Source organism: Anas acuta, chromosome 1, assembly GCF_963932015.1.
Source record: "Anas acuta chromosome 1, bAnaAcu1.1, whole genome shotgun sequence".
In the NCBI taxonomy this organism is placed as follows: domain Eukaryota; kingdom Metazoa; phylum Chordata; class Aves; order Anseriformes; family Anatidae; genus Anas; species Anas acuta.
In genome coordinates this window covers 192,130,910-192,143,770 of record NC_088979.1, presented here as the reverse complement: position 1 = coordinate 192,143,770, position 12,861 = coordinate 192,130,910, and the positions used below count along the sequence as shown (strand labels likewise).

Below are 12,861 nucleotides of genomic sequence, written 5' to 3'. Positions count from 1 at the left end.
CCTTGGGGGCATTCTCTCTTCCTGTAGTATGACGGAGACTTCTGACTTTCAGGCAACAGCTCTTTGGCCAACAAAACTTTTGAAGGACTCTCTAATAGGCCAACCCGTTCTTTCTGAATGGGAAATTAAGGGAGAAATCCAAGCATCTCCCCTACGAGGAAAGGCTGAGAGACCTGGGTCTGTTCAGCCTTGAGAAAAGAAGACTGAGAGGGGATCTTATCAATGTTTACATGTATCTTAAGTGTGGGAGACAGGGATTTGGCCTACCTCTTTTCAGTGGTTTGTGGGGACAGGGCAAGGGGCAATAGCCACAAAATGGATGACAGGAAGTTCTGCACCAACGTGCAAAAGAACTTATTCATGGTGAGGGTGATGGAGCACAGGAACAGGCTGCCCAGGGAGGTTGTGGAGTTTCCTTCTCTGGAGATATTCAAGGGCCGTCTGGACGCCTACCTGGACAGCCTGCTCTAAGGAACCTGCTTTGGCAGGGGGGTTGGACCTGATGATTTATTGAGGTCCCTTCCAACCCCTACAATTCTGTGATTATGTGATAGTTCTACTATCCATGAGACTTCAAGCAACAATGAAGTGATGCTCACTAATGAACTGAAAAGAAGGCTGCAGAGTAGCCAGGATAAGGCTTCTGCGACCAGCTCGCCTGTGATTTCAGTATAGTTTAGAAGACCTTGATGTTGCTTCTTTCTTTTCTGTCAACTCATGGAGCCTTGTTTGATTCAGAAAATAAGGAAAATGTCAGGAAAATTACAAGTATAAAGGATGATCCATCCTTGTGGTGGTTTTACTCAGGTGGGCAGCTAAGCTCAACCACAGCCACTCTCTCACTCCCCCTCTTCAAAGTGAAAGAGGGGAGAAAATACAATGCAAAGGGCTCATGGGTTGAGATAAGGACAGGGAGATCATTCAACAATTATTGTGATGGGCAAACAGACTCAGAGTAAGGAGATAGTAAGATTTATGGCCTATTACTAACAAGCTAGAGAAGTGAGAAACAAAGGAAAGAAACCAAAAATGCCTTACCCCAATCCACACTCTTCCACCTCCTCCCCCCGAGCGGCACAGGGGAATGGGGGTTGCGGTCAGTCTGTAGCACTTCGTCTCCGTTGTTCTTTCTGAGTCACTCTCGTCCCCTGCTCCAACATGGAGTCACTTCCACGGGATGCCGTCCTTTCCAGGATGACCCTGTGTGGGCTGCCCACAGGCAGCAGCTCTTCAAGAACTGCTCCCACACGGCTCCATACCACGGGGTCCATGCCTCGGGAGCAAACTGCTCCTGCACGGGCAGCAGCTCCCCCTAGAGCCCTGCTCCTGCGTGGGCTCCTCTCCAGCGGCTGCAGCTCCGGCCCGGGGCCTGCTCCTGCGGGGGCTCTCCATGGGTCACAGCCTCCTCCAGGCCACATCCACCTGCTCCACCGGGGGCTCCTCCACCCATGGGGGGGCTGCAGCGTGGAGATCTGCTCCATGTGGGACCCATGGGCTGCAGGGGGACAGCCTGCTCCTCCAGGGGCCTCCCCACAGGCCGCAGGAGACTTCTGCTCTGGCACCTGGAGCACATCTCCCCCTCCTTCTTCACTGACCTTGCTGCCCGCAAGGCTGTTTCTCACTCCTCTCACTTTCCCAGCTGCTGTGTAGTGGCATTTTTTTTTTCCCTTTCTTAAATCTGCTTGCCCAGAGGTGCAGACAACATCACATTTGCCTGGCTCTGGCCAGCATCAGGGCCCTTACCTAACATGGGGCAGCTTGTAGATTCTTCTCATAGAATCCACCCCTATGGCTGCCTGCTACCAAAACTTTGCCACATAAACCCACTACAATCCTTTATGTGTCTGCTATGCTGGTGGAAGCTTCTTTGCTCCCTTAAGCCCCAAATGAAGCCCCAGGTTCCCTTGTCCCAGAAGGTAGAAAGCATTTAAAATGTAAAGAATCAAGAAAGAACTGCAGATTTCAGTTAAAATACTTACTAAATAAGCCTTCAGTAGATTATAAGGTTCTGGCTGCTCTTTAATACACTGAAAGCATTACCTAAAGTATTCTTTGAATTGTGGGTGGTTATTGATCATCTCTGTGCTTGTGACTGTAAATGTTTCAACATATAGTACTTTAACCTAGTACTAAAGTCCACCACTAACTACAGAAGACATTTTACCACTCTTCTTGGTTTCATTGGTTATCAAAAAAAATATTTTTATTTAATAATTACATTATTTCTTTTAGCTGTGCAATCAGATTTTAGACCAACCTGGTCTTGAATAAGCACTGCAGTTCTAATAAGATAGCTGTAGCCCAATTTTCTAGTACGGTTTTAGGAGTTATGTTCTGTAGTGAGAAACAGAATTACTAATTTCTTGTGTTTTCTTCCCAAGCTTCTGAAAACGTTTCAGACTAGACTCTTTTAGTACAGCATGAGAGCTGGCTGTCCTATACAAATAGCGTTATGAAATGATGTCACCCTCCCTTGGATGGATTGAGGAACGGTTTGTTGCTTGACTGTCATGCTGTTGACAGCAAAGCAGGAGACCTTTTCTTTAGAGAAGAGAGCAAAAGATCAATGATCAATGACTTTATTTTTAAATAAAACAAAATCTGGTTGTGGGAGTTTGAAAGGTCTTGATGTTTTTGGTGAACTGTGTGATGTCTTTATAGAAAACCTAGAAGTTTGCCATCTACTTTTCTTAAGCGTGTGTGTAATTGGCCAGAAAAGATTATGGTTTTTTGTTTGCTTTGTAAATGGATATTTCACTACTACTTTTGGTGTGGTAGGCGTTTTTCAGCCAGTGTGAGATTTGCAAGGAGTTGGTAATTTTTGTATTTTCCAAAATACAGTTATGACTTCTAAGTCATCTTTGGAGATTTTTTCCAAATGGAAAATTTTTGGAAATTATTTCCAAATTCTTTATTGAGAAAGTAGTGCTTCCTATTCTTAATCTCTTTACTGCTGTTTATTACAACTCATCAGCTTAGTGGTGAGAATAAAACCAGGGAGACTCTTTAGTTTTGTTTCTATGTTGAGCGATTACTTCTTGACTATGCCAGTTGTAATAAGAATTTCCAGATGTCTTGCATGCAGTCACTGGAAGATCTGCCAGGCATCCTTGCCACAGACCATGTCTGAGCCTGATTTGTCAAAGTTCTGCACCGTTGTCCTTTCTTTTTTGAAATGAACTTTTTTTTTTCATCTCTCCTTTAATAGCCGTCATAACCTTGACAGCCTTTTACCTCTTCCTTGTTCAGACCTCTCTCCCTTGCTATCAGAAGCCCTCTGACAAATTACTGTTTTTTTTCCCTTTCACCTAGGGAAAACACCTTCTTAATGAAAAAGCTATTTGACCATTCTAGCTTGTTTCCTGCCCCAGCAAATCCTGCTGTTGGATGTCTCCATTGATAACTACCCATAAAAACCTGATTTTAAGAGGATGGGGAGATTCTAGTAAGTTGGGTGACAGGGACCTGTATGTTCCCAAAGCTTTATCTATCCCCAAAATGATAGAAATGATAGGGGACATGGAAGAGATGAGGAAATAAGTGATACAGTTAGTGGTTTTATTTTTAATTAATTATCTGGCCAACCTGGTAAGTAATTGCTATACTAATTCTTCTGAAGTTGCATGTTCCTGTATCTTTCTTACAATGATACCTACACAAAACATCTAATTTAACTTCACTATTAGAAGCATTTTTGTATTGCCATGTTTACTCTATATGGAGAGGACCATCTGTTATATACAAATCTAACGGAACAACTGGGTGGCTTGCAGCCTTTGAAAGCTCTGAAATACTACTGTAGCTCCAAGTAAGGGCTATGCCATTTTATTTTGTAGAATCCCCTCAAATGAAGAGGTAAAAGCAAGATTTGGGTTCACCATGATTAAGAAACACTGGTCTGGAGTTTTTCCTGTCTTATGAAACCCTACAAAACTTCTGATTCTTTGTATTTCATCAAAAAATGCATAGGAACAGTAAGAATCCATGTTTTCCATATTGGAAAATTGGATTATTTTATTTTATTTTATTTTATTTTATTTTATTTTATTTTATTTTATTTTATTTTATTTTATTTTATTTTATTTTATTTTATTTTATTTTTGCCATTTGATAAGGGCTAGTGAATGCATTTTATTATGTCTTATCCAGGCAGGTGTTACTTACCTAAGTATCTTGAAAAACTGATAGGCTTTATTGTCAAATCTAACTTGTTTTCTAGTTGTGATTGTTCTAACCATGTGAATTTTAAACTCTTTTTTCAGAGCCATAAAATTGACATACGAACGAAAGGTGGCAAAGTAATTGGTCTTGGAACACTATGTGGAAATACAGATATTCATGCAACAGAGAAGGGTGTAAGTAAGAATTGACACTTCCTCTCTAATGACTTGTTCAGCTTGCCTGTTGCAAAAAGACTACATTTTGAAGAACATGTGCTGAGGAATACTTAATGACCCTCATTGGTTGATTGTCATTTCACTTTTAACTTACGTTTGTCTGTTTAAGTACCCTATTTTATATTATGCTTAGTTTGGATTAGACAGAAAAAGGAGTAATGAGCAAGTGATTGTTCTATCGGCACTGAGGTTGGGCTAGCTGTTACAACTCATCAGCTTTAATTATGTAGACCCTCACAAGGGTCCTGAGCTTTTTACTTGGCTGATGTCTAGACACCTAGATTCTGTAGTAGGCACCTGAGTTTATTTCAGTATCTTATGAATAGTGAGTGACCTGATACTTGCACATGCTTCCTACCTCCAGTTTTATGTAGTAAGAATTAAGAGTAGAAAGTTTCATATATTTGTTTGCAGCTGAGGAAATGCAGTAATCAATCACATGTAATCCTGCTGAGATGCAGTGAGAATAACCATGAGTAGAAAGTTTTAGAGAAGTAGCTTGCCTTTTTCAGCAGGTGGCAGTATGAGACAAGCCTCGAACTATGCTAATCTTGTTTTGTTTCTTAACATGAGTCGTCAATTCTCCATTGTTTAGGATAGTGCAGAGTTAGGATCCTTTACATAAGAGTAATTTTCACACCCAGTCTGGTTCTTAGGCTCAATTTGAATGTTCAGTCATAATACCCATGCATCTGGTTGCATTAGGTAGGGTTCATTCAGTCAAAAGTATTGATACATGAACATGTGGAGGCAAGGCTGGAAGTAGCTTGGGTGCATGCAGAAGGCTGTCAAAATCACTAACTACCCTTAAAACCAGCAGCACTGGGAAGAAGCAGAAAGAGTTCTTGTAGCTCTCACTAGCCAAAGATAGGACTGAGACCAGGCTGTTAAGTTCCAGTAGTCCAGAATTGCCTCTGCAGAGTGCCATTTAGTGCTATTGCATGCCTTGTAGATTGGGCTCTGAGATCATATGGTGACTTGTGTAGAGTCAGCCGTGAGCTGTTTTTAACTTCCTGTTGAAAATTAAGTAACTTGCCATTGGATTTTCCAAAAGCTGTGAACATTACCTGCATTTCTTTGCAGTGGATGCTAGCCGTCCTTTTCGTGTACAAAGGAGCCCTGAGGCTGCTGTAGCTGAGCTATTTATTGCTATTTCTTTATGAACATTATTTCATCCCAACAAGACCTCCTAGCGTAAAGCGGAGTGGGTAATGTTTGACATGCTCTCATGTCACAGTTGGACCATCAGTACTGGCCGATTATTAGTTCCTTTGAGCCTTTTTACTAGTTAGGGGAGTTGGGATCCATCCTAAGCCACTAGTGATCACAGAAAATAAAAGAGCAGAGAGAATTTACAGCCTTCTTAATGCCTGTTATATCTTCCCGTAGAGGGCTTCCACTGGAAGGATTTGGAAATTGGAATCCTTGCTTTCTACCAGTGAAAAAGATTCAGTGCTATCTAGGAGGAGTGCTTTGACCACTCTGGATTCATGCTCTTTGCAACCTACTAGCATGGTGATCATCTTTAAATTAGACTCGGTGTTGCTTAGTCGTTTGTTCCAAAGTAGTTTGTTATACCAGTGGAGTCAAGGGAGTTTGTTTCAGATGGTGTCTTAGTGGTGCTGATCAAAATATGTATGGTAGAAAAATCATGAGATGTAGATGTACATGAAAATGAGAAATGTAACGGTTTTGCTTTGAAATTTTAGAATCATTCAATTGTTGTTGCTGATTTTTGTTTGTTTTTTTTTGGTGGTGTGTTTTTTTCAGGCATGCTGTCCTTCTGAAGCAATAAAACTTCATGGAGATTAATCTGAAGTGCTTCTTTGTGATTATCAATATTTATACAGTATGTAGTACTGCTAGAAGCTAGTCTTATGGTTGCAAAACTGTAGGAATTCAAAGTGAGTAATTTTAACAGGAATTTGCAGCAATGGAACAGTTCTGGCTCACATTACTGCTCATTAGAAAAAAATGTTGTGTAGTTAGAAAGGATAGTGTGAAACTTCTTTTCTCAATTGGCCACTTCTGTTAATCATCAGTTTGCCTTACATCTCCCCTGTGTGACCACGTGAGGTGTTTCTTCCATCAGATGTAGTCATCATTATGTAGTTACGGCTCTGTCAGCATTTCCAGCCCCCTCCTGGAGGTGGGGAAGGGAAGGATGTGGTAGAAGACACTAAACATGTAGAAAATATTTTAAGGGGGTGAAAATGGAGAAGGTATTAGTAAAATGGTTGAACAGAATAACATACAGAAAAACAAAGCCAAGAAAAATAGAATATGTGGAAGGAGTTGTTTTTGTCTTATTTAAACATAGCAAGGTGTTAGTTTTCATCTGGAAAGTACGGTCAGGTGTGAAATCAGTCTGATTTGTGATGATGGACTGATCCTTTTTTTTTCTTTAAAGCATAAGAGTCTGCGGGAGCTTGAGCATGTGGTCAGAAACTGTAACTCCCAAGGCTTTACTCTGAAGGGAGGGAGTTTTCCCAGAAAAGCTGGTGACTTGACGGACAAAAATAATCAAATCTGTTTGACTGGGGAGTCATTAGCTAATCTGTGCCACAGGGACTTTTCTATATCACTTATTTAACAGAGCCAAACATCTATGTTCTGCCAAAAAAATCATAAAAGTTAAATAATTTGAGATTGAAAACATATTTCGTCTCAGCAGAAGAGCAACCCTATTTTTTCCTGCTTCCCCATCTAGAATATATTTTAGTCTTTTACTTGAGCAGTCTGACTCCTTAACTTGGGTTGTTCTGAAACAAATATCCATTATACTGGTAGCGGTTTTTATAGTCATTAGCTGACTCAATATTTCTTTTTATTGTGTACTGCGATGAATTTTCTTCTTCCTGCTGTGCATTTTTAAGAAAGGTACTTGTGTCTGGTAAATAAGATAAGTTGATCAGTGAGCTTGTTTTTAATAAGATGTCTCACTAGTTATTTATCTTAAATATTAATATAGTCAAAACCATATCATAGTAATAGATGTAGCTTTTTGCTTCAGGCTTTCATTTTCCTGCTCAAGAATGCCACTAGGCAGGCATTTTGTACCCAAACTGTATAGAATATATATTTTTTTTCCTTAAATCATGGCTAGCTCTTACTTTTGTCCTGCTGATAGCAACAATAGCACTGCTTAAGTTGGCAGGGTGCACTGCAGGTTGCTTAAATACCTTCAGAAAAGGCTTAGATTATAGAGTCTAGAATGACAGTGGCTTTTATTTGTTGCCTTGGGTATGTGCCACAGCAGTTTTACACTTTGTCAGAGTCAATGCTGGTGACTGAGGGAGTAGCAGAGTATTTGGTGTGAAACATCTCTAGGGCGGATGCAATCTAAATTTATGTTTTTTTTAAGGTCTCTGCTTGTTAGAATTTCATTAGAGATGTCAAAAATACAGAAAAAAATGAATTACTGTCACTTTCAGGAGCAACAGGTTGCTGTAGTTTCAAGTTGTTCTTTCCTAATATCATTGGTTTTGTTTAGTGTTGATGCTTAGGTTCTGTAGAACTATTTTGAGCAGCAGCATCTACAAGGATTGTAGGCATTGGTTGTTACATCTATAATTCTAGCACAGCATTTCCGATAACCAGATTTTCTTAAATATTAACAAAATATTTTACGTTATTTGAGAACTACTATGTATTCATTGTATCACATCAAAAGTCTTAAGGCAAGGGCCCCTTCTGTAACCTTTACTTAAGGTGTAAAGCTTAGTAAGTATGGATTGGTGAGGTCACAGTATAATTTGGCTACAATACAGTCGATGTCAAATGAGCCTCTTTAGCTAATCTTTTGCAACATATTTTTGCATGGAATCTGCACGACTGGGTGCTGTTTGTCCGAATACCTCTTACATCATCCAGAACATGTTCTTGTATGTAGCATAATACTGGAAGGGGCAGCAGACTTAATTTTTGCATTAACTTTTTTCCCCACAGAATGACAATGTTAAAATAACAAAATGGATGTCAGTTGACATACGGTAGTTTGATCCTAGTAGGCCATATGTCATTTCATGTACCAGTGATTTTGTGCAATTCACTTGAAGTCGATGTAAGCAAAGTAAAAACAGACAGAGTGGGGTTTAAGTCTGACCTGTCGCATGATTCCATCATAAATCAAGTTTAACTTAGTAAGAATAGAATTAAATTCACATGATAGTTGCACAAGAATGTGACTCGTTCTGTTTTGTTCAAGTAGACTTAAAATGTCACATGACTCATTACTAATAAATAGGTTATCCCTGCTCTCTATCACCTTTACTTCCCAAATCTGTCCATAGTGCAGCACCCAAGTCTTACCCTTTCTTTCCATTTCTATTGGAAAGAAATAAAAATAGAGATCTTATCACTCATTTTTCAAGGCCTTATATAGCTTGGGACTTATGTCCAAGTGTAGAGGCCTGAATAACCAAGGTAATGCGAACAGTTACACTGATAGAAAGAGCAGCTAAGTGGGTTTTTTCATTGCAAACCTTCACCAAAGCTATGTCTACAAAGTAAGCCAATTAAAAATCTGCATATAAAGCTATATTTAACAAGAATGACAGTAGGTATTTTGATATATGGTGGCAGAAAATTGATAATCAACACTTTGTCATAATTTTGCATGACATTAGTTTTCATTATTAAAGCTATACTTTAATTTTCAAAATGATTTCTTTTTTTAAATTGAGTTTTTCTTTCATCCATTTGTGACTGGGTTTTTCACTGTTCTGATGGATGCAATAATTCACAGTAATGTTGTAAAGAATTACTAATTTGTTGGTCTGAGCTCTTAAATGAAAAATGTTTTTGTCTTGTGTAGCTTTTAAGAACTTGATTCAGTTTGTTCTGCTTTCCATTTGTTCTGTCTCGTAATACTATTACTTCCTTCTGCCTCTTCAAACCATGATGACAAGTTTTCCGTTATGTTTATTTAAGTTTATTTCTCTTAGAGTGTGAATATAGAGAAGCTGCAGGGGTCATCCATCAACATAACCACAGAAGATGGGCTGCTGAAAACTAAGTATCTCTATGCAGAGTCTTCATCTCTCTCATCAGTAACTGGTGATATTCTGCTGGGAAGTATTCATGGTAAGAGCTAGGTTAGGAAAATACTGCCAAAAATGGAGTTGCTTTAAAGGTATTAATAATATTCACAGTAACAAAAGCACTGATGTTGTTAGTCTATCACTAAACAGTTAGCTATGCACAGTACGTGAACGAAACAATTCTATGTTTATTAGAGGTTGAGTTAAGGAGAGTTAATTTACCATATAGCATGTTGCATTTATCTTTTAAAATAATTTTATAAGTATGGTTATAAAATAGGAAAATGGTGTTTGTTATAGGAAAGAAACATACCAAACATACTAAAGATGTCAAAACATTTTTAAAATAAGCAGTAACAATTATACTAAAAAAAGTAGTAAACAGGCTCTGCACCACATGCTTTATTTTCCTCTTCAGAAAATCTTACAGCTTCTACTTAGACTTATGGTAGATCTTGGTTCGATCTCAAAGTTTTATGCACAAATTGTGTGTGTTGACAATAGTGTGGTGATGGTTTCTGTTCTTGGGGGAGGGAGGGAATCTCTCATCCATCCACCCTTTACTGCCCTTCATCTAGAACTAAAACTAATTAACTTGAATGTCTCAAGTTAATAGGAGTCAGCGTTGGAACCTGAGGTCTTCCTAATTTAACAAAATTCCCACTGAATTCTGTCAGTGCCATAATGCGTTTGTGATTTTTACATTAAGTAAAACTGAAGATGTACAAACGTTGAAAATTACTTAAGTCAGTCCAAGTTCCAGATTTCTAGCTATACACCTTATAAATAATAAGGTATATAGCAATTTTGTGTTATGTTGCTTCAGAAAGGATTTTTCATCTTTAAAGGAACAGCTCCATTGTCCATTCATAGTAAACACAAAACTGTTTTCTAAACCTGTTGGGTAAGGTTCACTTCAGCGTGCCTTGGCAGAAGTAAGATATTTTTGTTGTATTTTTCTGACATGTAGGTTTTATTGCTACAGGTACTTCTAGCCAATACGCTGCTTTTTTTTTTTTTTTTTTTCTTAACTTCAGACAGTTATAATGATTGTGTGGGGTGATCAGTTTGTGAGCACGTTCATGCCTCTGTGCACATCCAGAAGTTTTTCTAATCTTGGTACGAAAATGTAATAATAACAGCTGTTGTTAGTGACATACTTCTGTAGTAACGCATCATTTGTAATTTCACTAAAGAACAGTGTGAAAACAAGCACAATTGTATCCAAATTATACATTACTTCAGCGTTATTTTCATGGGCAGTCTACTAAATGGGTCTGGAATGCCTAACATTATTTTAACTGTTTCTTTTAAAAACAATTGGTCTATGTTTTTCACACGCTCACAGCTTCAATGAAGTCAAGGGAACACAAACTTTACAAACATGACTGAGTGCTGTTTTGTTGTTAAAACCTGGGCTGTGTAATCCTAGTTAGTGCCCAGGCTTTAGTGGAAACTTGGCTCTGGAAGGGCATGAACTGAATTTCGTCTTTCAGGTCCTGATTTTAAACCAACTCTGTGAAGAAACATTGGTTATTTTGTATTGTAGACCTTGCGCAATCCTATAGCATAGGTATTGTCTTCAATACTTATACTGCCTACTGCCTCAGATTATGTAGACATAAGCATGTAGTTAGAAGTAATTTTTTTTCTTTGCCATTGCAAAATACACAGCAGAAAAAAACACCAATACTGCCATGATACAAATCAGCTGTGGATTAAAGATTGTGGACAATGACTCTGGTCAGAGTTGCGGTCATTGGCTTAGTGTTCAAATGGAGATCAGTAACGGGTGGTGTTCATCAGGGGGTTGGTATTGGGACTGGCACTGTTTAACATCTTTGTCAGTGACATGGGCAGTGGGATCAAGTGCTCTATCACCAAGTCTGCCGATGGCACCAAGCTGTGTGGTGTGGCCGACATGCAGGAGGGAAGGGATGCCATCCAGAGGGACTGGACAGGCCTGAGAGGTGGGCCTGTGCTACCTCATGAGGTTCAACAAGGCCAAGGGCAAGGTCCTGGAGCTGGGCTGGGGCAATCCCAAGCACAAACCCAGGCTAGGTGGAGAATGGATTGAGAGCAGCTCTGAGGAGAAGCCTCTGGGGGTGTTGGTGGATGAGAAGCTCAACATGAGCCAGCAATGTGTGCTTGCAGTCCAGAAAGCCAACCGTGTCCTGGGCTGCATCAAGAGAAGTGTGGCCAGCAGGGCGAGGGAGGGGATTGTGCCCCTCTGCTCTGCTGTCGTGAGGCCCCACCTGGAGCTCTGCGTTCATCTCTGGGGTCCCCAGCACAAGAAGGACATGGACCTGTGTGAGTCCAGAGGGGGACTGTGAAGATAATCAGAGGGCTGGAGCACATCTCCAGTTGGGGTTCTTTTCTCTTGGGCAGAGAAAGCTCTGGGAAGACCTTATAGTGGCCTTCCAGTACCTAATAGGGAGCTACAGGAAAGCTGGAGAGACGCTCTGTCAGGGAACGTAGTGATAGGACTAGGGGTAACTTAAAGGGGGGTAAGTTTAGATCTTTGGAAAAAAATCTTCACTCAGAGGGTGGTGAGGCCCTGGCACAGGCTGCCCAGAGAAGCTGTGGATGCCCCATCCCTGGAAGTGTTTGTTCAAGGCCAGGCTGGATGGGGCTTTGGGCAGCCTGGTCTGGTGGGAGGTGTTCCTGCAGGGGAGTTGGAGCTAGATGATGTCCCTTCCAACCCAAACCATTATATGATTCTATGATTTTGCAAGCAATTGAACCTAATGTATAAGCTAAGTAACTCACATACTCAATAGGACAGCTAGATTGAAATGTCGAGAAACATGTTGTTCCACCATATGTTTTGGATCTGGGGTCACTGTATTCCTAAAGATACCCCTTAGAAGGGGGGGTTACAATTTCTGTGGAAATATCAGTGAGTGCATGTGTTTTTTTCCTGTAGCTTTAGCCGTAGCTGAAGGGAAGGGAGCAAATGATCCCAGTTGAAAAGGTCTTGCAGGGCAACATAAAGGTAGAGAGAATATGCATGTAGGTATTCTTACCTGCTCTTTTGCTTGCTTAATCAGAGCAACCGAGCCTCCTGAGATTCACTGAAGCAAACAAAAGGAACATAATGGAAATGTAAAGTGATGGCCTTATTTATACACTAAAAGCCATTGTTTGTCCCTGGGCTTATACTGACCCCAACTTGCAAAACTGTATTTTGAAATTCTGTGGATGTGTTAGATAACTCTTAAGAAGCATCAAATAGAAAGTAAACAATGCAAACAAAAAGCATTAAGATGCTGTTACCAATTTCCATTAAAACTATTAGATTTTGGACCTTATAGTATTGTGCTACAGTACTGAATTCAGTTGAATGTAATAATCAAGCTAGTAGTTACTCTTTCCTTCTTTGCTGTGGATGTATCCAGAAAATAAATGGTTATGTTAAATTC

The 12,861-nt window shown here is 39.8% G+C and overlaps 1 protein-coding gene across 2 annotated transcripts in view; it reads left to right on the top strand.

Annotated features, from left to right (window-relative positions):
• Positions 1–12,861, top strand: part of FAM185A (family with sequence similarity 185 member A) — a 48,288-nt gene that overhangs the window by 15,918 nt on the left and 19,509 nt on the right. For both annotated transcript variants that reach the window (XM_068669873.1, XM_068669872.1), the window contains exons 3-4: positions 4,263–4,355; positions 9,344–9,482. In XM_068669873.1, the coding sequence (XP_068525974.1) occupies positions 4,263–4,355; positions 9,344–9,482 (232 nt within the window). The remainder of the gene's footprint in view (positions 1–4,262; positions 4,356–9,343; positions 9,483–12,861) is intronic.